The 26,377-nt window shown below is 52.0% G+C and overlaps 1 protein-coding gene across 5 annotated transcripts in view; it reads right to left on the bottom strand.

Annotated features, from left to right (window-relative positions):
- Positions 1-1,069: 1,069 nt before the first annotated feature.
- The window catches only part of PTPN1 (protein tyrosine phosphatase non-receptor type 1), a 62,446-nt gene continuing 37,138 nt past the window's right edge, over positions 1,070-26,377 (bottom strand). The window contains exons 2-9 of one of the 5 annotated variants that reach the window (XM_081560301.1): positions 22,160-22,250; positions 19,192-19,292; positions 16,778-16,876; positions 10,889-11,026; positions 7,143-7,352; positions 6,675-6,836; positions 6,073-6,299; positions 1,070-4,367 (exon numbers count right to left, since the gene is read on the bottom strand). In XM_081560301.1, the coding sequence (XP_081416427.1) occupies positions 4,181-4,367; positions 6,073-6,299; positions 6,675-6,836; positions 7,143-7,352; positions 10,889-11,026; positions 16,778-16,876; positions 19,192-19,292; positions 22,160-22,250 (1,215 nt within the window). In that variant the 3' untranslated portion in view covers positions 1,070-4,180. Of the gene's footprint in view, positions 4,368-6,072; positions 6,300-6,674; positions 6,837-7,142; positions 7,353-10,888; positions 11,027-16,777; positions 16,877-19,191; positions 21,486-22,159; positions 22,251-26,377 lie in introns of all 5 variants that reach the window. The other 4 variants (XM_081560302.1, XM_081560305.1, XM_081560303.1 and 1 more) reach the window with 4 other exon arrangements.

Below are 26,377 nucleotides of genomic sequence, written 5' to 3'. Positions count from 1 at the left end.
GAGACATGTGGAAGGCAGTGGTTGTTTTCTCAAATGTCCTGAAGGAAGAAGCCGCCCTCACCCCCGCCCCACTCCCCAGGGCTCTTCCCAACGTGACGTTCCGTGAGGTGGCTTCTCCCACAGACGCAGCGGCCGCAGAGGGTGGTCTTGGGGCACAGCGCCCCTCGGATTCCCCACAGGCTCCCTGATGCAGCCCGAGTCCTCTCTCCTTAGACACCAGGCGGCCACCCTTCTCTGGCCCTGGGCCCTAATTTCTGCTCAAGGTTACAAATTTCTTCTTTTTTCACACTGGCATTCCACCTCCTCATGAAAGCTTGGCTGCCCTTTTTTTTGTATCTGAGACGTCGGTGACGGTGGGTGTGGCACCCCCTTCCGGGTTCCCAGTGGGCCCTTGGGGGCCACGTGACCACAGACTGCCTTCCCTTCTGGGTTCCACGGATCGCACTGGGAGGCCACAGCATCCACAGGTTACTCAGCAGCCAGCTTTGAAACAATCATAAAACCTTAAAGGATGTAAGGGAATTCTTTGTACTATTTCCCCAACATTTTGCAAATCTGAAATTATTCCAGAATAAGAAATTAAAGAAATAAAATCACCTCAGGGGAGAGTCCCATTTGATTTCAGACTACACTACATGAATCCATTCAGTTACAGCTCCATCAGCTCCACGTCAACTGTGACTCGGGAAAGGGGCTGGGAGGTGGCCACCCTGAGTCCTAGGCAGCCGGCGAGGGAACATGTTTGTCAGGTTTGAGCAGTTCTTCAAACAACCTGTATAAACTCATTAAGTTATCCAAGGGCCCTAATACACCGAGATGGTGAGTTTCGTTACCGTTACTGAGAGAAACAGTAAGAGCCCCGAAGCTCCGAGTAAACACACCAGGTGAGGAAAGTTCTCGCAGACAAAAGGCACCCGTGGCAGCCTTGTAATCCTCGGCTGTGGGGAAGCTGTAACCCCTCCTGAATGACAACACCTGCTTCACATCAGCAGGGATGGGATGAAACACGAGTTGCCCAGCCTGCTTTAGGCCCGTTAAGCGAAGAAATGGGAAGCACCCCAAATCCATGTTCTTTAGAAAAAAAGATTTTTATTGTTGCAACTAAAATGCAAACCATCATTTATATGGCAAGTTGGAAAACTGTACAGTTTGACAGTTCTGTGAGGTCACAGAAGACCCTGAGACGCGCCCTCCCACCCCCCATCATGCATCCACGTAGACACACACCTGGAAAGGTATTATACCAAAACACCTGGCTGTTTTGTTTTTATTTTGTAAAAATGGTTTATTCTATGGCCATTGTAAAAAATAATGGCCCGATGAGTAAATATTGGCTTAAGGCATACAGCAGAGCGGCTCACTACTTCTCTAACATACGTGTGACAGGACGCAGAGCCGTGTTTTCCAAGGATAGGGGGTTAAACCAGTATGTCCACTTTGAAATGCTACTATATATACACACCCAAACTACTACATACACATACAGGATTTAACAGAACAGACGGACAAGCCCAGCTCAAACACGCTTACAGCCTGGCCCTCAGCCTCATCCGCACCTCACCAAGGCCTGCGGGCAACGCCACAGATGCTCCCCCACGGAAACTTCTCGCAGAGCTTCTAACACGTGAAAGGCAAAAATGTGAAAATGCTGGCAAAAGAGCAGCTCGTGAGCCACAGCTGCCTTTTTTTTCTTGGTAAAAAAAGCCACTGAGTGTGGAGGTCACAGGTTCCCCCCCACACAGTAAGAGTCCTGAGCACCATCAGTCCCCAGGGTTCGAGGTGGGGCAGACGCCTCGTGCAGCAAGGCCCCCGGACCTAGAGGGCCACAGGCTGACTTGAAGGGCCCGTCGTCCAGGCTGTTTCAAGAAGGGTGGTTTCCGACGGTTGCCTTGGTTCCAAATCATGGTCCGCTCAAGTCGAGTGTGAATTTGGGAGCAGTGGACGCTGATCCCAAAGGTGTGTGTGAGGGTGGGTGGGAGGACTCTGCTTGTCTAAATGTCCAGAGTGCAGGTGTGACTATGGCTTCCCATACCCTTGGAATGTCTGAGCTGCAGTGGACCCAGCTGGATCAGGACAGGCTGGGCCTCACTAGGAAGTCACCAGAGGGTTGTGCCAGGAATCAGGCAAGTATCTGTTACTGGAAAACGTCATTCCACTGCTGAACGGCAACTATTTCAGCACAGTCGTCGGAGCCACAGCCACGTAACGATCGGACCGTGCAGAGGGAGGCCGGGCTTATACACGGGGCACGCTAGTCAGCAGAGCGCTAAGTGTTCCAAGCACATCGTATCTGACAGGGGCACAGGAGGACGGGACATGCATCTTGATACACACAGGGAGCGTGGTGGCTGAGGTCAAGGTTGAGCAGGTAACTGGGGAGGGGAGGAACCGGGACAAAGGAATCTCACACCATGTCTTAAATAGCCAAGTGTCCATTATACATTATCCCCTTGTTCTATGAACATATGCAAGTTCCCCGCAGCATCATGAAAGGACGACAGCTCCCAGCCACCCTCCTCCAGGGTACTGGTACTGGTCTACGCAGTGCTCACAGCAAAGTCCTCCGTTCCCAGCCCGACCTGAGGGTTTACTGCTGCACTTTTTGATGAAGCCCTTGGTGCAAGGCTGACATCAAAAAACCCGAACACGTTACTGGTTTAAGAAGACGCTAGTGCACTGTGGATGCCTTCGGGGGAAACAATGTAAAATAAATACGGAGTGGAGAGGGGCTCACCATGGGCGGTCTCCAAGGAGGGCGGCGGGGAGGACTCTGTGTGCTGCCCGCTGCGGGCCCCCGCGTGAGGCTCGCCCTGCTGCCCACCCAGGCCGCCCTGCCCTGTGCCCTCCTCAGAACTGGGCTGTGGATCTGGTCCTCCGAGTAAGGGAGGGGGAGGAAGGGGAAAGGGCGGAGCCGAGGCCAAGCGCCAGGAGGGCAGCTTCAGTGCGGAGCCGGGGCTCGCGGGCGGCTGGCAGCCCATCAGGTTGTGTGTCGCTGCTGAACAGGACTGGAATGAAACCAAGCGCTTGCAGCCGAGCCCGGCACTGCAGACCCACACACACCCTGGCCACCCCCGCCTCCCGCCAAGAGTTCGATTTTTCACAGGAGCTCTGCCTTCTCAAAAATCACCTCCAAAGAAAAAATCGTTTGCATGCTGCTAAACCACTGGATGCACTCAAAGACGGTTGCTTAGAAAAGAGGTAAAATGTGAAAAACTGTAAAAGAACAAATCGCCTTGTGAGGTGATTTCCGTGACCGGAGGTTTGCGGCTACTCCTTGATTTTTTCCCCTAACTTGAACAGCGACACGTTCCAATGGGGGGATTTCTGCCGAGACGGCATTTCTATTCCGAGCCGAGCGGAACCTGCTCCGTCTGGGTCTCAAGGCCTGGGTGAAGGGTCGGCAGCTGCCCTGTGGTGACCTCTGGCCCCTGGGGGCCCTGAGTGGGAACGGAGCGAGGCGGGCAGGCCGGGCAGGCGGGCCGTGATGGGAGGGCTCTGTGGAGAAACGGACGCAGGACACAGCGGGGCACCCTGAGCAGAAGCAGAAGCCAGGTTCTGTTTTCTAGAGACAGCCTTTGCTGCTCTCCTTCTCCCGGTGGGGAAGCGTGCAGGCACGGTCCCCGCTCAGTGCGCCCACAGCAGGGGACGCGCCCGAGCCAGACGGGGTCCGACCCTCAACCCTCTTCTCCAAAGGAGTTTACATTCGTACACGTGTGGGAGTCTTTCCCTGGGAATCAAATAAAAACTGTATCTGGTTATACCACCTAAGGGTACAAGAAAGTTTCGTAAGTGCCTGGTCTTTTCTACCCCCCCACTCAGAAATAACAAAAAGCTGCTTTTTTATAAAGGTTAAAAACAACAATGTGTTGTAATTCTATTATTTTTTTTCAAAAACGAACAAAAAAAAGGAAAAAAAGAGAGACAGACATATTTGGCATTTCCTCCGCTTACTCCTGAATAGGTTAAGGCCCTGAGATTAGACTCTTCTACTCCTGGGACCACAGCACCTCCAGACCCCAGCACATCAATCCCCAGTCCTCTCTCATAGCCCTTCACAGTTCCAGACTCGGAAAACCTGTCATCTGTCTCTTCCGGGACGGGCTCAGAGCCTCCCGCAGCACGGAGCGCCACCGCCGGGCGAAGGCCAGGCTTTCTGAACGCGGTCCGGCCAGCACGTCCGTCAGTGGAAACAGACCCTGTAGCAGAGGTATGCGCCGGCCGTGAGGACCGTGGCCACGCACACGTTGACCAGGAAGGGCTTCCAGTGGCTCAGCGGCTGGTCTTGCTCCTCTGCGGGCGGCGACGGCTCCCCCTGGGCAGGGTCTGCACCCACGACCCGCCTTCTGACTTCAGTGTCTTGACTCGCGCTGAGGAGTGAGGGGGCAGAAAAGGGTTACTCACCCAAAAGACAAGGACAAGGACGCTATTATCACGGGAGGAACTGTAGGAAAAAGGAGCCCCCTTGAAATAGCCTGGCGACGCTGACAGTGGCTGGAAGCCTGTCCTTCCCGGGGCCCGCCTGCAGGGCCAGGGGAGGGGTCCAGAGAGCTGCCGCCCCAGGGGATGGGGGGGCCCGTGTGCGTGTGGGCCCCCCGGTGCAGAGCCGCTCAGGACCGACCTCGGCCCACCCCATGCTCTCCTGGCCCCCTCTGGCTTTCAGCCCCCAGACCCACACCTTCCTGCTCTTCACCTTCACCCACGGGACATGGAGGGCACCTCTCTCCACTATCTCCATGAAAAAATAAACAGAACTCGTGACACAGACGTGACACAAGCCGCAGGCCAGCTCCTGTCTCTGCCCCGCGGCCCCCGGTGAGCCCTCGGGGGAGCACACCGGTCCACCCTCGAATATCAGAGGCAGCCCGGAAAGCCGGGCACAGCCTCCTGCACTCAGGATCTGCTCTGGGAGGCTCCACTGGACAAGCGTCTCTCGAGCCCCAGAACCAGAAGTGCAAGAAAGACCCTGGGAGTAGGTTCATGGGTTAGGACTCAGATCTGGAAGCCAGCATTCGGCAAAGTAACCAGGGAAGATCTGGATGATGAGTTTAGCCGGAGGACCTGGCGGGGCACACAGCACGTGCAACCTGCTCTCTCGCGCACGATGTTCCCAAGTCCGGCCACAATAATACACTCTGATCCTGTCTTTCAACAGCTGCGGAATATTCAGCACAGGGAGAAAGCCCGACCGATACATTCCCTGGATACAGAATCAACCCACCTCTAGTTTTCACCATTACAGGTGATGCCGCCGTGAACACCTCTGCCTACACATCTCTGCACTCCGCATGCCTGCTGAGAACTGCTGCAGGCTGAATTTCAAGGTGTAGACAAACGTGAGGTCAAAGTGGGTGCTAATCCTAAACTGCCATCCAAAACAGCAGGCAGCAAGGGCACTGCTTCCATGGGCTCAGGCTGATTCCTGTCCATCCTTCAAGCTCCTGCACAACGCCACCTCCTGCAGGCAGCTCTCCTTGACCACCCGGGAAAGGCTGGGTAGCTCTCCTCTAAGGCTGACCACCTCAGCGTGCGCCTCCATCACAGCCCCGTCTATGGGGCCCCCACCACAATCTACTGTTCCCTTCCCAACAAGATGATCCACAACACAGACCAGGGACCCTGGTCTAATTATCTCATTTCTCACATGCATCAGTAGGTGCTCAGTAATCCTTGTCAAACTGTAAGGAAGCAAAACGACAATTAAGGCTACACAAAAAGGTTAAGTTCTGGGGGCTTAAGGTAGGTGATCAAGCCTGGGTCTCAGCTTCAGGACCAGCCCAAAGCCCGGCTTCTGTTTTCTGCCGCTGTCATCGCTGGGTAGGAAGACCTGACTCTCGCACCAGACCCCTGGTTCCGACCAGCACCACCAGGTGGTGCTAGACCCCCGCTAAAGTCAGTCACTTTCCTGGGCCAACCTGTGGCTCAGTCCAGAGGCTCTGCCAACCAGCGGAGGCGCAGTGCTGGTCCAGGGGCACCGTCTCCCCAAGGACACAGAAGTACCGGTTGCCAAGAGGAGGCTGCCCCCCCCCCCGCCCCCCGGCCTCTTCCAGTAAGCCAGGACTCTCTTAACTTTACCTTTCCAGGCTACAGGGGGCATTTAAAGGGGTTCTGGTCGCTTCCTTGATGGGGCCATCTTCTTTATCCTCCTCCTCAGTGTCATCCTTTACCCACTGATGGTTTGGGAAGAATTCCTTGCACTTCCCATTGTGTGGCTCCAGGACTCGCTTGGGGGGCCGGGGAGGTGGGGGGACGTGCTCAGGTGGAGGTTCCAGATCTTCGTGGGAGAGCTCTTTCCATTGCTCCTTGGAAAAACAGCAAGAGGAAGATTTGTCGTTTGGTGATTTGTCAGGAAATCTGCTCCCTTTCAAGTGAGGAGAGGTGAGGGCTAGGTGAGGGGCCTTTCAGCTTCTCAGGTCTCCAGCCATGTCCTTGGAAGATGAGGTCTTTTGAAAACAAAGTCTATTCTCCCTATTAATGCTCTCTATGTGAGCACTTCAAAGAAACTGGAACATGGTGACAATTCCCACAACTTTCTAGCTAAACAGACTTAAACATGAAGTCTAGCTATTTCCCCTGACACGTGACACTATTTCAACTTTGACACTGATCAGCCTCCTTCTTTAGAGGCAAAAGTTTAAAACCTACACACCTGGGATTAAAGCCAAAGGAACGCTGACCTGCACGGACGAGTCTCCCATGATGAACTTGGCGCCCTCGATCACAGCCAGGTAGGAGAAGCGGAGCTGGTCTGCTGTCTGGATCAGTCCCATCCGAAATTTCCGCATTTCTAACAGAACTTTCTTGATATCGACAGAAGAAGGGTCTTTCCTTTTGTCCATCTGAAAGCCAGAGAGGAGACACAGCTGAGTGAGGTCCGGGTGTCAGGTACAACATGACTGTACATGTCCTGGGGGAGTGTGAGAGGGAAGTGTGAGGGAAGGGGATTCTCTGGCTTCCACATCAAAATTAAGAGGACTGCTCCAAATGAAGCTGTTTAGGGTAAGCTCCCTTGATGGCAGGGAAGCTGCTAGAAAGTCAAGAGCAAAGCTAGCTGACTGCAGACAGTGACAGAGGGCTGCGGCCAGGCCAGCCTGGAGGGCACTCCACGCTCCCTCTGCTTCCTGCGGTCTTTCAGGCCGTCTTACCAGCAAGAGGCAGGTGTCAGCCAGACAGAAGGTGCCCGACCTGCCGATGCCGGCACTGCAGTGAACCACGATGGGGCCGTGCTCGCGGCTGAGCGAGCCCGACTCACGGACTTTGAAGAGAAAGTTCAGAAACGAGGCGGGCGATTCGGGGACTCCAAAGTCAGGCCACGTGGTGTAGTGGAAATGTAAGATCTCTCGGGTTTCTCGAGACTGAAAGAGAAATAAACACGTGACGACTCTAAAAGAATCTCCTGCGTGACAGCCACTAATTTCAAGTGAGCGTGAAGCACCTTTCGACCCGCCTGCCTCCACGAGTGGCCTTCACTCCTGGGCTCTCTCCCCGGGACCACAGACCCAGCGGACAAGCCCTGAGCCCCAGGTTCTCCCCTTGGGACCAAAGACCCAGCGGACGAGCCCTGAGCCCCGGGTTCTACCCTCGGGACCACAGACCCAGCGGATGAGCCCTGAGCCCCGGGTTCTCTCCCCGGGACCTCAGACCCAGAGAACGAGCCCTGAGCCCCGGGTTCTCTCCCCGGGACCTCAGACCCAGAGAACGAGCCCTGAGCCCCGGGTTCTCTCCCCGGGACCTCAGACCCAGAGAACGAGCCCTGAGCCCCGGGTTCTCTCCCCGGGACCTCAGACCCAGAGAACGAGCCCTGAGCCCCGGGTTCTCTCCCCGGGACCTCAGACCCAGAGAACGAGCCCTGAGCCCCGGGTTCTCTCCCCGGGACCTCAGACCCAGAGAACGAGCCCTGAGCCCCGGGTTCTCTCCCCGGGACCTCAGACCCAGAGAACGAGCCCTGAGCCCCGGGTTCTCTCCCCGGGACCTCAGACCCAGCAGACGAGCCCTGAGCCCCAGGCGGGCGCCAGGCTGCTCCTGCTTCAGCTGCAACACTTCCGCCCCAGGAGCCCTCGTCTTGACACCCCCTCCCTTCTGCCGCCTTCCAGGCCCCCGCTGACCTCTCTCCCCCCATGAGTCGCAGTGACGCTGCACTGCCCCCTGCAGCAGGCTTGTCATCAGCACCTCGGGGTTCACATGAAAGAGTGGAAACGTAGCCACACGCATGGGGCGCCAGCTCTGGGAAACCCGGGGCTTTACAAGACCATCAGGACGTCTAGAGGACTGTCAGTTTACAGAAAAAAGTTACCGACTCGGTCCCCAAAGGCTGGAGGCTGCCCCGTGTGGCTCAATCCTCGCTGAACAGATGGTCAACGAGGAGGGAGTGCCGATAAGACCAGCTGGCCCAGCGCCACCAGTGAGCGTCTACTGCTGGGTGCCTGGGCTCCCGGAGCTCTCGCACGCAACCCCACTAGTCCAGTTACTCCCATTTTCCAGATTAGAAGACTGAGGCTTGGCAGGCACCCCTCCGCTAGGTAGGTAGGCAGGAGTTTCAATCTGAATTGTCTGACTCCAGAGCCCACGTTCACAGCCTGCTGCAGGGACCCTTGAAGGTGGACCCTGGTGCTTGTCCCTGAGTGTTTCTCCTCGTGGGTCCATCAGCTCCCAGGGGAACCGTAAGGACGGCCTCCGGGACTGATTTCTAGCTCTGCTCCTCTGAGACTCCACTCCCAGGGCAGACAATGGGCTGCCCGGAGTGATGGTCAAACCGCGGTTCTTGCTGAGGAGAGCACTCCAGCTAAGAGCCCACAGTCACGGGAGCCAGTCACGGGATAAGTAAGGCCTGAGACAGGAACCCCACTAGCGGCGCACAGCCAAGGGCCATGCCGGCACCCAGGTCACCTGAAGAGCAGCTGATAGGGAAACGCTGGGCCAGAGACCCGGCGACCGACAATGCCTCTCCCCTCATTTGGCAAACGTCCACCACGGGCCTCCTGGGTGCCAGGCACCACGGGGGAGCAACTCGGCCCTGCCCTACCAGAGCTCATAGCTCCGGGACAATCACCTTCCCCAACCCGAGGGTGATGGAAACGTGGGAAAGGACCCACAACAAACAGCAGGGACCTGACACTCGCAGAGCACACACATGGGTCCCCTCACACCAGCCGTGACACACGCTGGTATCTTCCTGCAGAACTGGAACCAATCTGCTGATCACATCAGGATAATTTTGAGAACCACATAAACAATTCCATGCCTTCCTCCCTAGAAAATGACCTCCTCACATACTTTAATGGTTTAAAAGAGAAATGTGTCTTCCTTTTTTGGGGGGAGGGGGTGTTAAGAAAAGCACTTAAAAACAGATTTTAAAAAATGGAATAAGAAAACAGGCCAAAAGTTAAGTTCCTTCTTTAAATTCTTAAAAAGGTGTGGGTTATCTGTGTTTACTCCCTGCCTCATGCCTGTCCACCTCTTTCTCAAGGAGCTCATTCCAGACGTATGCTCGAACAGATCCACAAGTCTCAGAACAGACTTTTTTTTCAGAACCACATTCTGTTAGAGCAAACAGATCTCCCCCAAACCTCTCTGCTCTGCCGCCCAGACAACGCAAGCCTCTTCTGCTCGGGCCGAATTCCGTTCTCTTAAGAGTTTACCAGAAGTCATTCGTTAACGCCAGGCTCCAAGCATTTAAAAAAAAAGTCTACCATGTAATCCTCCAGGCACATTCCAACCCTCCGCCAACATTAATCCTGAAAACCCTCCGTATCAGCCCCTCCATAAATCAGCCCGGGAGCCCGCGTGCGGCCCGGCCGGGGGATCCAGCGCTCACCGGGAAGGGGGCCTGGGCCAGGGCTGCATTCCTCCAGAGCCTTGCGGTTTTCACCTCTTACCGACTCCTAGGCACCTGCGCTAAGTTCTCCATCTTACTCCCACTATGAACCAACCCCACTCCAGGGATCACGGCAACTATAGAGCAGAAGTTGAAAGTTAAGCTGCGAATAAGACAAGGCCGGAGCAGACCCTGCCTGTCAGCCTGCCCGCGGCCCTGGGTGGTCCGTGCTCCTCCGGCCCTGCTAGAACCCACGAGCCCCCTCACAGCGTGCTCTGGGCCTTGTTGCTCTCACCGCACACGGACCACTGAGGGAAGCCTTCCAAAAACCTGGGCTGGGGGCAGACTGACACGTGGGGAGACACGGTGCCCTCGGCCCAGGGTCCGACAGTTTGAGGAGATGGGCCCGTGTGACTGCACAAGGCCGGATGCCTGCGTCTGAGGGAGCCCCCAGAGCTGCCCTGAGCTCCCCTCCGCGGTCTCCGTCACTGGTAGGGGTCTCCTGGGGGGGGGGGCGCAGGCAAGCTCTGCAGCCTTCCCGTGGCCGGGTCCTCAGCGAGGCTGCTTCCAGCAGTGCCGAGAGGTGGTCCAAGGCCATCATTTAACAACAGCCAGCTTCTGGTGTTATAAATTCCCCACCACCCCCACCAGAAGCCTAAGACTTCATCTAGAAACTGTTCACTGACCACAAACTGGGCCTTTCTTCCCTCACTGCAGACTAAAGAGGCCGTGGACGAGAGAGGCCCGTGTGTTCGGCTGGTGTTAACTCCCAGGCTATCCTGTTAGACCCTCTGCAGTTGGTCTGAGGTAAGAACCTACCTTTTCCCCTAAGAACTGGGGTTAGCTGGGGCTGAGAGAGAGTTCTGTGGAAAGTGCGATACTAAGGCTTGTCCCCCCAGACACCGCTGGTCACCTGGCAGGTAAGCAGGCAGGCGCTACTCACCATGCTGTGAAAACCGCATCTTGCTCAGAGCTCAGAAACCCCTGGTGCTAAGTAATATCGCCGAGTGAAACAACGCCTCAAGCAGACGTCGCCAACAGGACCGCCCCAAGCACTCAGGTGCGTGCCGTACTCACCGCGAGGTTTTCCAATTCCAGCTGTCGTACTGTGTAATAGGACTTAATGTCTTCGGAGACCAATGTCAATTTCAAATTTGTGTCTTCAAAGACCATTTCTCTCTCTTCTTTCTGTGGCCAGTACTGTGCACATTTTAACTAGGACAGAAAATAGCGCTGAGTTATTATGAGCGATGGACTGTCTTCCTATGGAGGTGTGGAGTACTGTCCACGAGCTTTATGATAACCTCCAAACCCAGGGTTTTCTGACCTTGAAAGCTGCCATCAATGTAACCCGCCTGCCTCCTGGGGAGACAGGGAGGGGCCTGTGAAGACCTAGGCCAGGGTGAGGCGGGCAGACGGGAAGTGCACTCCACGCCCAGCCGCCCTGGTTATCCACGCAGAGAAGTACTCCAGGCGTCGCGTCCCCTCCCTGTCACCGACGAGAGAAGCCAGCCTGCACACAAGGTTCAGTCTCTCAGGAACGACTTTATGCAGCCATTTCACAGATGATCAAGAACCTGACTGGTGCCCTTGGCACAGTGCCGACTCCTTGCCTGGGGGATCATAACAAGACCAGACGAGACCATGGGAAACACCGTGAAAAGCCTGAAGGGTTATGCGTGCTAAGTCGCTTCAGTCGTGTCGGCAAACTTTGGGACCCTGTGGACTGTAGGCCACCAGGCTCCTCTGTCCATGAGATTCTCCACGCAGGAATACTGGAGTAGGTTGTTATGCCCTCCTCCAGGGGATCTTCCCGACCCAGGGATGGGACCCACACCTCCTGCGGCTCCTGCACTGCAGGCGAATTCTTTACTGCTGAGCCACCAGGGTGCCCCCTGTAGGCTGTAATCAAATGCAAACCAGGATCTAGAAGGCTTGAGAGGGGTCCTCCAAGGCTGGGGATCACCTCCCGCCCCATCCCACCCTTTTATTCTGGTCTGGTTCAGTTCAGAAAAGTCCTTTTGATGTTCAAGTTTAAAAATCCCAGGAGCTACCTGATAGTCTTGATTTAAATTAACGTTTTCCTTAAAGCAAGCAAACTCCCAAAGACTTGGTTTCATTTAGAGGTCAAGAAAGAAAATTTGGGTCAAATTCAGAGGCAATGCTTTGTGTGAGCCAAGTCTCTATACCAGACATTTCTGGTTGCTGATGACTATTCTGGACAAAACCGTCAGGTAGACAGGGAGAAGCTGCCAGGTCCCTAAGCCAGAACTGACACATCCCCAGACAGGGGCCCTCAGAGGCAATATGACTTCCATCAAATGAAATATCAGTGCGTGTCAACAGCTCTTTGGGAAACAGTACAAGTTCAAGACACTTAGAATTCAACACGCACTGACTCAGAGGAGCCGGGAGGCTCTTGAAGAGGCTGAAGACAGAACAACAAATGCCCACTGATCCTGCTTTAATGAAAACCAAAGCCACAGAAAAAAGGGAGGGAAACAAATTAAGAAACACCACATTGTGAGGCCATCAAAGCAACCAACTTTATGGTCCCCAAACAGAAGGCCAGTAAGGTTTTCTAAAGAACCTGGACATGGACGTTTTGGACAGTTTCACTCACGTCATCTCCCTGCACCGATGTGCATGCACACGTGCTAAGTCACTTCAGTTGCGTGTCCGACTCTTTGCCACCCTATGGATCGTAGCCCTCCAGGCTCCTCCGTCCATGGGGATTCTCTAGGCAGGAATACTGGAGTGGGCTGCCATGCCCTCCTCCAGGGGATCTTCCCGACCCAGGGATCAAACTTGCGCCTCTTAAGTCTCCTGTACTGGCAGGCGGGTTCTTTACAACTAGCGCCACCTGGGAAGCCCCGCTGCCAAAATGAACCCCTGGAACAGAGCCCAACTGTCAGCATGGAAGTGATCCTGCCACTCAGGACACAGAAGCATTGATGGCGTCGCACGATCACGACTGCATGCTTAGCCAAAGTGGGTGAGGCAGGTGAGAGGAAGACTTTAGAGGACGTTTAAAGGAGGCATTTATTTCTACACTTCGAATAATCAGATCTGTGTAATGCCTTGAGACACCAGAAACAAAGAAACCACCTTGGTAGGCCCACAGTCACGAGTGCTGGAGTGGGCACCCAATGTAGTGAGCAGACAGAGTGAAGCCAAGAAGCAGAAACGCAGAATGGCCAGTTGCTCTCAGAGAAAAGGCCAACGTTTTCCTGTCTCATGGGCAGGAGAGGCAAGTCTTTTAAATCTCATCTCCACACAGCAAGCACTCACTTTCAAAGGTGAATATAAAGCCTCACAAATCTCCGTTATCTGGATAAAGACCAAGACTCTGGAATTTTATCACTGAGGAATTTTGGCACACACTGAGTGTCAATCAACCAATACTTATTTAAAAACAGGAGTTCTTCAAAGAACTTTTAGGCATCTCCAGCAACATGCCACGGTCTGCTCTCTGTCATTTCCTGTAGAAGTTTTCTGCTGTAAACACATAAAACAGAACAGAACAGAGGCAGCACGAGATCACTATTTCCTGTGATCCTATTAGGTTGATACACAGGGACCGGAAAAGGAGATTATTTTGTTGAAAAGCAGTCGTTTACTGAGTTAAACTGGAGGCATGTCTTGAGGTGGCAGCAAACAGCCGCGGGCCAGCGCCAGCGCTGGCATCTGTTAGAGACGCTGCCACCACCAGGAGGGCGGTGCGAGAGTTCTCAGGTTCTTCTAAAACAGCTAGGTCATGCTGAGAAAAATCCACAAAAGTCATTTGAGGTGACCCTCTGATGGGTGATCTGGCTGGAAGAATGATGAACGCAGAGAACTAAAAGTGGAGTGAGAGAGAGACGGACAAAGCCTAAAGCACCCGTGATACAAAACCCAGGGTCTCGAGGCTGAACGCCCTTGAAATCAAACAGCATCTCTAGAAGGGACTTCAGGAGAGAGATTCGGGTGACGCTTCTGGTTGAACATGGCCTGGCTTACTCCCCCCTTGCCTGACAACATGCATGCCCGGCCCTTGCACACATATGCATGCTAGCTTATCATGTCTAAATGCAATTTCTACATGGAATGAATGAGAACCTTGACCACCTGGACGACCTTGGTCTAACACACACAATCATTTTCTGCACAACTGTCTTCCAGGAAGTATCGGGTCCCAGAAGGGTTAACAGGTAGGTCTGCCAAAACATACGAGGGGGACCATCGGACACTATTTGGTGAAAGACAGAAACCAGAAAACAAATATGCATTACATGGCAACACTCTGCAGGCTGGTTTTTAATCACAGGCTGTAGTGGAAAAATTATAATTAGATTAGTTGAGCAAACAAGACACTGCAATTTCTTATAATTTCCCCCTGTCAGCTCTGGTGGGGGTGATAACTGATAACGATGATGCTGAATTTAAAATGTTTATCCCAAGGAAGGTTTAAGAACCATAAACCATACACTGATTTCCATTTCAATTTGCATGTCCAAGTGACCTAGGGTAAAAAAAAGAGCTACAGAGGAAAACGGGGACTACGCCACATTACCACAGTAAACTACATTTAAAAACCCAAAAAAATTTTTTTTAAATGGCCAGCGCAGCAGTCCAAGGGGAAAGGACGTCACAGTGGCTCTGCGGTCTCTCTATGCTCAGCCTGGGGTGGGAGACCAACAAGGGCAGGGCCTGCTGACAAGCACGTGACTTCAGGACCTGATGCCCTTCCTGGTGTCCTGTGACCACAGCAGCTGGAGCCAACCATGTGCAAACAGCAAAGAGTTTTCACCTGAACTTCTAGTGACAAACAAATAAAAGGCAAATGCTACCTTCTCTGATGAGTTTTGAATAAGTTAGTCTTGATTTAAAATTGTCAACCCTCCACACTGTGATAAGAGTGATTCGCAACTGAGGACAAGTCTGCTTCCCCAGGGACACTGGACAGCATCTGGGGACGCTTTTAGAGGCTTCCGCCGCGGGCAGGGGTGTGCCCAGCAGCTGGTGGGTGGAGACCAGCGATGCCCTGAGGCACAGGCAGCTCACCCCCCACCCCCCCACCCTCCCCGCCCCCAGCAACCCGGCCTGAGCGTCAGCAGTACCAGGGCTAGGAGACCCTGATGCTCCTCTGTGCTCAGCACCCGCGCCGGCCACCATGTTTTGCTTTCCCTTGGAGAGCGCCTGTGTGGCCCGAACCTGATGTTTTCTTTGTTTATTCAAAATTGCTGACAAGAAAGGTGGCGGATGACGGCTTACTTCACGTTTGCAACTTTGTGTTTTACTAATCAAGCCACTGCAGAGAAAATTAAAAAACCACTTTCACTGAAGACTTTTTTTTTTTCTCAGACAAAAAGCACTGCTGCAGCAGTTGAACATTCAGCTAAGTGCTTTATCTGTTTCTGTAGTGCGAATGAATCCTTTCTTCTCAGAAAAGGAGGCAGAGGCAAAAAATACGATTTTAAACATCAACTGTCATAAGAGGGCCCTTTGCTGTCGCCAAGCCCCGTCCCTTCCGGGGAGAGAGGGACGAGTCTGTACGGCGGGCGCGTTACCCCTTCAGGTTCCCACTGCTCAAGCTTCCTTTGACGTGTTACTGCTTCGCACTTGTACTTTTCCCCTTGAGGGCCACGACGGTCCTTTCTCCGGAGGCGGGCTCCTCTGGAGCGTTCATGTCCTCCCGGGAAGCCAGGACAGCGGCGCCCCCGCTGAGCCCCAGAGCACGGTGCCAGCGCGGCCCGGCCTGGGCCACCCTTCCTGCTGGCCTCCACGCTCCTCAGCTCTCTTCCCCTGGGGCTTCTGCCTTGGAGGCTGCGGAGCCCCAGCGTGGCTGGCAGTGGGCATCGGGGAGAGGGCAGGAGAGGGAGGAGGATGTGGCACCTACGCCCTACGCGAAGACCACACTGTGCCCTCAGACGTGTGGGGAGGAGCCCAGCCACGCGGACCTGAGGGAAGCCACACGCGTGCCTGGAAGAGGGGTGAGTGTGATTTGGGTCATTAGTCCAGAGAAGTGGCTGCTGCTGCTGCTGCTAAGTCGCTTCAGTCATGTCCGACTCTGTGCAACCCCATAGAGAAGTGGCAAGAAACTTTAACAAAATAAAAAGTTTTTTTTAATAAAAGTTTGTTCTGGCTGGAGTAGAGTGAGGAAGGCAGGGAACGGGGCCCAGGCCACCTAGGGCCCAACTGTACCCGTCCAGCAGTCACACGGTGTATACCCTGGGAGCAGTGGGAGCCCCAGATGCTCCCCAGAAAGGTTTCAGCTGGCAAGAGGTGTGGGAGACCTGGTTTAGAAAGATCGCTCCGGATGCAGGGGGCAGAAGAAACTGAGGAGAGGCAGGAGGTGGCCTGAACAAACGTGCTCACGTTACAAAGTACTCTACAAAGTACTTGGAAGAGAGGCCCGCACATCCTGAAGGGAAGCGCAAGCAGACACCGTCCCTGTGAGAGAGGAGTGGCCAGGAGCACATCCTGAAGGGAAGCGCAAGCAGACACCGTCCCTGTTGAGAGAGGAGTGGCCAGGAGCCCAGCGTCTGCGGATCTGATGGGGCTGAATCTGCATCCAGCTGCTCCCACGCTTGGCTGTGCAAAGGGACACTACCAGAGAAAGCAGGCACTATCAAGACACAGGAGGAACTTGCTCTTCAAAGTAAAACTCCGCTTGCACCGCTCCACGACGCCGGCAGAGCAGCACCGGGAGCACAGGGAAGCGGAAAGCGGGACTCACGCACCGCATCTGGGCAGACCGGCTGACAGGGTCGGGTGGAGAACAGGGCAAGGGCTGTTTCACTTTTCTCTCCTTTAAACTCACCTGTTTATCTGACTTGTTTACAATAAACATGTAATTACGTACTGTTTCTTTGATTTTTATAATAGAAATATAAAGCAACCTGAGGCAATGAACAGACAAGCGTCACGCTTGTGGACCGGCACCCACGCGGACAGTGACGTGAGGACTGGGCAATGGGGACTCACCGATCCTTTCTCCATCACTCTGTTGAGCATGACGACGCCCCTGCTCTTCTGCTCCCACACCATCTCCCAGAAGTGACCGCAGGTGTTGGGTAAAGGGCCCTGCAAACACACAATTTACACTGTGTGCGTCTTACACACAAACCGTCCCACGGCGGGCTCGCTGCTGGCAGTGAGTGGACGACAGCACCCGCAGGTCGCGTGGCGGCCGTGGCTGAGACCGGGACCCGCCTCTCCCTGCCTAGTGGTCAGTAACCACAGTTCTATTTTCTAGCATGCCACAAAAGGTCATTTCCGTATCTCAGAGCTGGTTCAGAGCCGAGTGACAGAGGAGAGAAAACAGTGATTCTGCTTTCTGGTTTGGGCTGGCCGGGGCAAGGGCGCCAGAGATCTCTGCGTCAGGGCGGGTGGGACAGCGAGCAACACTCCTGGCTGCAGGTGAGAGGCAGCACGGGGAAGGGTCAACAGGGATCAGCTGCCATCTGCATGACCTCGGACACGTCACCCTAGCTCTCCTCCCGCAGCTTCTCCACCCGGCTCACTCATCATGAGAGCACCTGTTCACAGGGCTGTGAAGATGGTCACAGACTTACTACACCTTTCCACGGCACCCGGAACACAGTAAATACCCAAACAAGTGTGAGCTCTTATTGTATTACTATGAACGGCTAACCTGACCACAGACTCTCTTCATCCCTGGAGCACGGAACCTAAGAGATGAGGACACACAGGGAGTCGGGGTGGGCCAGGGGCTGCGCTGTCACTGGGCCCCACAGCCAGGGTTCTCGTTACGGCCCCAAACATCACTCCACTTCAGAATGGGTATGAGGGACTGAAATCATGGAGGATCTGAAAGGATACACACCAAACAGCCAATACTTGAAGGTGGGCGTGAAGGCCAGTATCAGTGACATTATTCTCTACATGTTTAAAAAATGAGATGAGAACCTTGCATTATTTGTATAATGAACATTTAGAAAATGGGCCCAGTGTTCTTGGTTTTGTGGCATCGGAATGATTTCAGTCCCACTGCCCAGCGGTGCGACTCTGGGGCCAGGCTGCCTGAATCCCTGACATACATCTCAGGGCAGAGGGAGACCATGTCAGCAAGCAGCTGGATACCTCTGGGGCTCGAGCTGATGGACAGACGGAACTTCAGACGTGCCAAGCAACTGCCAAGGCGTGGGGGTGGGGAGGATAGCAGGGTAAAAGTTTTCACGGTGATTTCCTAATGCCCGTTTGACTTTATACACCCTATCTCTGCTTTGGGCTTGCTGACCCCAGACCAAAGTTGAATGGCTGAAATCAGGAAGTAAGAAACTTGACTAATTCTAAAAGAGAAGTTCCCAAGAAGCCACTTTGCCACAACCTCTTCCCACCAGCTTGCCACCAAGGTCTCCCTGCCCCTCACCCCAACTCCAGAAGAGCTGGGAGGACCACGGGCTGAGGGCCTGATGTTCCATACACTGACTGGGGGGGGTGGTGGTGGTGGTGTCAGGCCGACTCTGGTCATGTGCGGAGAGGAACCCGCATAGGACAAAAGGGACAGTCAAGAAGGGCCACCAGGAAAACGCCTCGCCCCAAAGCAGACTTTGTTCCCTGTGCTTCCTAGCTTCATTGTCATTTTAGTCTCCAAATATTAGACAGAGTTATGATGTTCCCAATCACCCTAGGACCCAAGCCTAATATAAGACTGAGAAACTGACATGGAAAGAGAAAAAAGGAAATCAGAATTTAAAGAGAGAGAGAGAGAGAGATTTAGACCGTGTCTATCAATGTACCAGGTAACAGATGAAGACTTGAGAGAATCGGTTAAAAGAGACCCCCCACTTCATCCCCTTCCCCAGACTCCCGTGGTCTTCGGGTCACACACCAGCGTTTCACAAAAGGCCAATTATGAAACCACTGTTGTGATTTCTTTTTCCATAAAGATGCCAAAAACCAATGGGAGTTTCAAGTGATCTTGTATGCTTCTTCACATAAGCTAACTCACCCCTCCACCCCCAAAGAATGAGGACCATGCAGAGGAATTCTGAAAGGCCATCTGGATGAAGATTTCTGGTCTATTACTAACCCTCTTACGAGTCCATAAGCAGCCCTGATGCCCTGAGGCAAATGCCTAGGGACTCAACACAGGTACTGTCTTCTCTCGCTACTGCCTCTGTCAACAAACCAGACAACCCTGGCATTTTACTGCTGTTTTCTTCAAACCCAGCAATGCCATACTTCCCAGAAAAGATTCATGTCATGACCAGACTGAATCTCTGAAGGAAGACTTTTCCCTTCCATGTTGCTTTTCTGGGTTAAAAACCTGATCTTCTAAAAGATGTGGAAGACTTTACTTGAGCTGCCAAACTCTTAGGCTGACATCGAGAGAGGCAAAAACCATTAGAGAAAAATTCAAACCCTCTGTTTACCTGGGTGAGAATGTAACTCCTTTGGGCTTCTTCCATTTTTATCAAACTAGCATTAATATAGTCATTATCTTCTTGATGAAGTTTAATCCGACTGTGGTCAACTGAAAGGCAAACCAGAATACAAGGTTAATCCGGGGGCACTTAGGTGCCTGCAGAGGCGATGCGCCCTACAGGGAAAGCAGAGAAGGCAAGTGAGGTGCTCAGGGCGCTCACACTGGCTGAGTCCAAACTGTTTTGAGATTAAATAAGTGTCTCCAATAATGGGAACTACTAGTACTTGCAGAAAGTTTTTGAAAGTATCTGAAACTTAATACAAAATAGCAACAGAAACAAATTACACTAAAACATAGATTAACTCCTGTCTGGGAAATCTGTTCCCAGGCTTTATCATCCTGTAATATTTATTACTGTCCTCACGCCTCAGAAGACTGAGGAGGAGGGGGATGTCAAGGAACCTGTTCTCTGAGGCCTAAAATATACTTTTATGAGTGAAAAATGCAATGGTTTTGATCTTTAAAAGGGAACAAAATCCACCAATATTCCACCCAGTCAGAGTTCAAGATGGTACAATGAACTGAGTTGGTACGATTTATGATCACATCTCAACCTCACCTGTGCCTAATGCTGCCAAGATTAAATGGCTGAAGTATACAACAGTGTGAAAACTCATACCTTGAATTCCTTGATACAAGGTTGTCTTTAAAAAAGTTCAAGTATAACATAAACGTCACAACCAAAGACACTTAAAAGAGAGTTTAACAGGAAAACATAGACTCTGAATCCAAAACATAACACTGAAAATATAGTAAAAGTAACTTTTCAGAATAGTTTTTAGAAATAAACTTGCATTTGAAAGGTCTGCCCCAGATTACTAAAAAAGCACAGCCACTTCTTTCCCTCTTTACCACAGTTTTGTCACAAAAGCCCTATTTTCCCGAGGGCAACTTTCCTTATCTTGCCAGTGCCATTAACAAGCGCAGGTGGGTATTTTTATTTCTGATACAACACAAGGGACAGTAAACTCAGGTGATGACCCATAAATAGTTCTCCCCTTGCCCAGTGAGAAAGGAAAACTTAATGGGGATAAGCAGTTAGGGGCTTTCTATTCGAAATTCGAAAGTGTCCCAGAGATGTTTTAGTGAATTAGCCATTGTTTGGAATAATGTTTCTCGTCAGAGAGGGCTAGCACACACTGAAATACTTGGGTGACATTGAAATGGGCCATGGAGGTGAGAGGCCTCACAGCACCGCGTGGTGACCTTGGGCAGACAACTTATCTTCTGAGTGCTGAGTCTTTCACCTGCCAAATGGGAGATAACAGGATCACCTTCTACCTTGAAACAGTCTCCCCATTTCCTCCATAACTTTAAAAGCAAATTATTCTCTAGTGAAGAGCAGAGGTAGGGGAGAAAAATACAAGGGGTTAAGACTGGTTAAAAAGTTTGGGAATTGTATCCCTGGAAGAATATTTCAAATGCTGTTTTTCCTCTCTGTAAAGCTGGTTTACAAAATTATTTAGATGAATACTGATCAAAAACAGAAAAGAAATATGAAAGATAATATTGTTGCCTAATTCAGAGTGAGTACAGCACAGGCTACAGACCATGGGCTCGGGGGGGGCACCGTGTGTATGGTGTGAACTGTGATGGTGATTCTGGCGCAGGGCAGCTGGCCAGGGCCTCATGGCAGAATTCCCTGAGAAGAGGCCATTAGTATTATATTTAAATAAAATCTATGTGGGGCCAAGGCCTAGAAGTGCTAAATCAAGAGAATCGGGCACTGGGGCAAAACCCTGTGTCACCCGACCTAGACCCGCATGGTGGATGCTCCCGGCGGGCACTTCAGTTCCTGATCGTCTCAGCCACAGCCGACACTGAGAGTGAGACTCAGGCTAAGCGCTGATGTGACCAGACTTCAGTCTTCACCCAGTCCTGAGATCCCTGTGACCCCTGTGTGACTGAAGATCAGAGAAGAGGGCAACCAGCCTGAGGCCACGCAGCTCAGAGGGGTAGAGAGCCGTGGCCGCCGTCGGAGGCAGACTGCTCAGCGCCAGCGCTGATTTCACTCCCCTCCCAGGGACTGGGGTGCTGCCTCATCTGGGCAGGAGGCACTGCCACTCTCCTGCAGAGGGCACCGGGAGCTGCCCCCCGCAGCGGACTTCGGTGGGACGGGCCTGCCCAGGGGCCTGGCGGCACCGTCACGTCCCCGGCAGAGGGCACTGCTGTGGAGCTGCTGCAGCCACGACCCTCACTGCTGGGCGATGTCACGTGGAGATGAGTCCCAAAGCTCTGCGCCTAGAGGAGGATGAAGTTCCTGTCCTTCCCTCCGCTCCAGTTTTCCTCACTTTACAGAGATTCTAACAGCTATTCACTTTTGAGATATCAGCGGACTGAGAGCCAGTTACTCAGAAGGCAGAGGAGGCTGCCAGTGGGCACGCTGAGAGCTAATGGCAGGAAAGAGCCAGAAGAACAGTGCTGGCGGAGGGGGTGGGCTCGGGGGAGAGGTGGGTCAGTGAGCAGAGCTGACCGCGTCTCTAGCTGAGGCGGTGGGTGACTGCCTCCCCCCACCTCCCGCCCATGCCAGTGCAGGGAATCACTACCGGTCAATACAATGCTTGGGGCCTAACAATACTGTCGCTGAGTCACCCAGAAGGGGTTATATTATGCCTGCCATTACACACACTCAGCTGGTAGGAAAATGATTCATCATTAAAATAGTCAAAGCTAAGAAAAGTGCTTTGAACTTTGCTGAATTTTCTAGAAACTGAAACCGTATCCCTTCTCCATGGGTGGAAAAATGAACCATTACTACAAGTCTCTAATACCTTTATTATAGGAAACAATCAAGTCATAAACCTTGACTGCTATTGATTTATTACCAAACCCCAGGACTAAAGGAGTCTGAGAGGCTCACGGCCTCAGAGGAGCGGCAGGCTGGGAGCAGGTGACTGTGGGGCGTGAATACTTACAGGGACTGACGTCTCTGTACCTGTTTCGGTTCTTGTTCTTAGGAAGCTTGGCCACTCTGCATGGGAAGTCACTGGCTTCATGTCGGATATCCTACAAAATAAGAGATAAAGAGTTCTCTGTTGAAATCTCTGGCGCCAGGAATCCACAGGAATAGCTGCCTGCGTGCGGGCCATGTGCCAAGCAGCGAGGAAGACGTGGCCCAGAAACAAACATCAAAGGGGCCCGGGGAGTGCGGGAAAGGCAAGGTGCTAATTCCGAGGCCTGTCCGAGGTCATGGGCGGAAGACAAGGACAACCATGCGCCTCGGGTGGGAGGAGGTGGCGCGGGGCTGGGAGCTGGAACGACGCGGAAGAGGGCAAGGGGACGGAGACGGGGGCGCAGTGCTCAGCACACCCAGCACAGCAGAGGCACAGGGGCTGGCGTTCACACTTTATGCGGGGACAGGGAGGGGGCTGGTGGAGGAATGACAGGGCTGGAGTACACAGGTGGGTAGAGATCAGATCTTGGAGAGCCTTCTGTGTCAGGCCTGGGAATTCCATCTGCAACCCCTTGTAAAGCTACAGTTTGTCAAGAGCAGGTAAAATGCCCCTTTCTGCCAAACCACTATCCAAACACTTTCCTGTGTGTGTGTGCGCGTGTGCACGCATGCACGCGATCAGCCATGTCCAACTCTCTGCAGCCCCATGAACTGTAGCCTGCCAGGCTCCTCTGTCCGTGGGATTTTCCAGGCAAAAAAACTGGAGTGGGTTGCCATTTCCTACTTCAGTGGATCTTTCCTACCCAGGGATCAAACCTACGTCTCTTAAGTCTCCTGCATTGGCAGGTGGATTCTTTACCACTAGCACCACCTGGAAAGCCCCAAATGCTTTCCTAGAAGATGGTAAACAAACCCCATTATAACAAACTGTCAGAAAGAGCAAGTGCCTGTACTCACAGAAGACTGCAGCGTGTGTCCTGCTAGACAGACCACACACATCTCATTTTGCTCTCCTACATCAACACCACTATAATCCCATTTAGAGATCTTTTTCTTCACGTCTGTATTTTACTATCAACAAAAAGGACAAGCCCGCAGTGAGAGAACAGGAGAGCAGACAGCAGCAGCACAACTGTGGAAGCTGGCAATCAGACTGATGAGCAGCTGGCAGGTGGGAGGAGGCTCAGTCACAAGCCGGTGGCGGGGAGAGCAGAGCATCGGCCTGGTTTCCACCACAGAACCCTCCCGGAGGGCAGGAAGCCTGCTTCTGGAACGAGGGGTGGGATTCACTGCAGGGAGGGGCGGGGCTGGACCGGGGAGCTGCATCTCCGGCCCCACCTCCCCCTTCCTCCTGCTGGGTGCCTGCTGCCTCACACCTCTGCGGAAATCTGGAGATTTACCTTCTGAAAAATGTGAATCGGGGGCAGAGCACCGTCCAGGTGATATGAGCAAACAAGAGGAAAGACCAAAAGACCCCATCACGAGGGTATGCAAATAACAGCCCACCTGCACCCAGAGGCCTCGGGGCCAAATGTGTGCTGACCAGCCCCGTGCACCTGCTGGGAGCCTGCAGTAGACCCCGGAAGCCCCTTGTCTTCATCATGCACAGACCACCGATTAAGAGGTGTCAGAGGAAGGAACGCCTCTAGTATGAAAGAGATTTAAAGGAAAAACAAGAAAGGGGAAAAAATAAGCCCCTTGGAGGAAATAAAGTGCAGAGAAACAAAAGCTTAAAAATATATTTATCATTAATATACTCAGAAAGATAAGATACTGTATTCATGGATTAAGAACAGGATGTTGGATAGAAATGTCTCTTGGAACTTGAAAGCAAGATGGCAGAAATGATAAACTTAACTGAAGAGTCAGGGACAAAGGCAGAAGAAACTCTACCTTTCCAGAAGGCAAAGCCTAAATAAACAAATAACAGTGGAAAATTCAGCAGAATAAAATACAAGGAAAGAAAACATTACAAGATAGTTCAAGGAAATCTACCAGACACATCAAATGCTCAGCAAAATGATAAAAACAGACCCACACTGGAGCACAGTAATGTGCAGGTCCAGGATCTCGCCAACAAAAAGAAGATTCTGTAAGTTTCCAGGAAGAAAAAATAGTTTACTTTCAAAAGGTAAGGGGATCTGAATGGCTTCGGATTTTGCAAGAACACTGAAAGCTGAATGGCAATAGAGCAACGCCTTCAAAATTCTGAAGAAAAATGATGTCCAAGCTAGAATTCTATACACAGCCCCATTTATCGTCACGCAAGAAGGAACCAGAGAAATGGCTCAGATCTGCAGGGTCTCAGAAACCCCACCATCTCTGCTCCCTTTTCTCAGCAATCCACTGGAGTTTCCACCTGAGTGAAGGAAAAAAAGCCAAGGAAGAGAAAGATGGAAGATACCCAGGGGAAAAACAAACGAACAAATAAGGATCCACCATAAGAGCAGAGGCACAGGAAATTTCCAAGCAGGCTGTGGCGGGGAGGCCCAGGATGACTGCCATGCACCAGCCCCAGGAGGTGAGCAGCCGGACCGGACCAGAGCGACTCAAGAGATGGACATGCCGACAACATGCCTGTGTCCACCATACCCACCGTGACTGAACAAAACCACCAGAGGGAAATGAGAACACCGGCAGTCCAGAAAACAGGGACGCCAACTGAGAAGCAAAGCAAAGAAGTCTCAAGATGGTAGCCATGTGGCAGTCTTCAGAGCAAGCGACCCAGACAGAGGGACAGAGGTGTCCAGGAGGGATGCCTCCTCCAAGACCAGAGCCGCAGAATCCCCGGAACCTGCTCCGTCTGATCCAGCAGCCATGAGCCTCCAGAGACGGGGCGCATCTGAAAAGAGACGCCGTGCGAGTGTGAAAAACACACATTGGGTTTTGGTAACTTAGTACTAAGAAAAGAAAGTGAAACATCTCAACTACTTGAAACACTGCCTATTGGTTGAAATGACATTTTGAACATGCTGGATTAAGCAAACTATACTATTACTTTCATCTGCTTCCTCTTACCTTTCATGCTGCGTGCTAGGTCATTTCAGTCATGTCTGACTCTTTGTGACCCCATGGGCTGTAGCCCCCCAGGCTCCTCTGCCCGTGGGATTCTCCAGACAAGAATACTGGAGTGGGCTGCCATGCCCTCCTCCGGGGGATCTTCCCGACCCAGGGATGGAACCCATGTTTCCTATGTCTCTTGCACTGGCAGGTGGGTTCTATACCACTAGCGCCACCTGGGAAGCCCCTTTCTTACTGCGGCTACTAGAAAAAGCAGAATTACATACGTGGCTGGTACTGTATTTCTATAGGACAGTGCTAACTGAGCTTGTGGAAAACTGTTGTGAGAGGTTCTCAGAAGGTATGAGAAGAATTAACAACAGGTAGGGGCTTCCCTGGTGGCTCAGGCAGAAAGGAAACTATGCAAATGAAGAAAAGGCAATTATTAACTACAAGAAAATCTATTAAAAAGGAAAGCATCACAGTATAACACTATCTGTGATGATGTGCTACGCAAACAATGTAAACAATGAATATGGCTTTCACCAAAAAGTATAACATACTGGGAGAATGGGGGAGGGGAAGCAAAGAGGGATAGCAGAAGGAATGGCTGCTTAAGAAAACGACATCCTATATCTCACTGAAGACCTAAACTAATGAATCAAAGGATAAACATTTTCCTTAAAAACTGGAAATAAATGAAAGCTCGAAGCAGGCTCAAAGAGTTCAAAAGTCATTCATAAAGAGAAAGATTGGGTAATGGGAAGATGTGGGCAGCAAATAACTGGATTATAAGACCACCGTGGTACTATTTAACTTCTTAAATCATGTATATATTCAACTTGGATTTAAAGAGAAAGTCCACACTCTGCTATTCTACTTATTTAAAAGAAAAATCTACAAAACGGCAAGGTTTTTGACTCATAAGAGAGACTACATAGCAATTTAAAAGTATGATAATATATTATAAACCCGCATGAGATTAAACAAATTAGTCTAGTAGTAACGTATCCATCACATCTTTCATGGATGAGATTAAGCTTTCGGGGAAATGCTACACAGCACAGAAAAACATCTTGAAGGGAGAAAAATTCTCATCTTGTAAATTTCTTACTCTGGTTGTTACTGGAAGTGTTCACCAATAGGTACATATTTGCCTTATGACATGAAACAATCTTGATCAGTCCAGCTGGTGTGACTGAAAGAAGATGGAAGAAATATTCATTCTGAGGAAATAAGG

The sequence above is a fragment of the Giraffa tippelskirchi genome, chromosome 13 (assembly GCF_054371585.1).
Source record: "Giraffa tippelskirchi isolate mGirTip1 chromosome 13, T2T-mGirTip1v1.2.pri, whole genome shotgun sequence".
Classification (NCBI taxonomy): Eukaryota; Metazoa; Chordata; class Mammalia; order Artiodactyla; family Giraffidae; genus Giraffa; species Giraffa tippelskirchi.
This window is presented reverse-complemented; position numbering and strand designations above follow the sequence as displayed.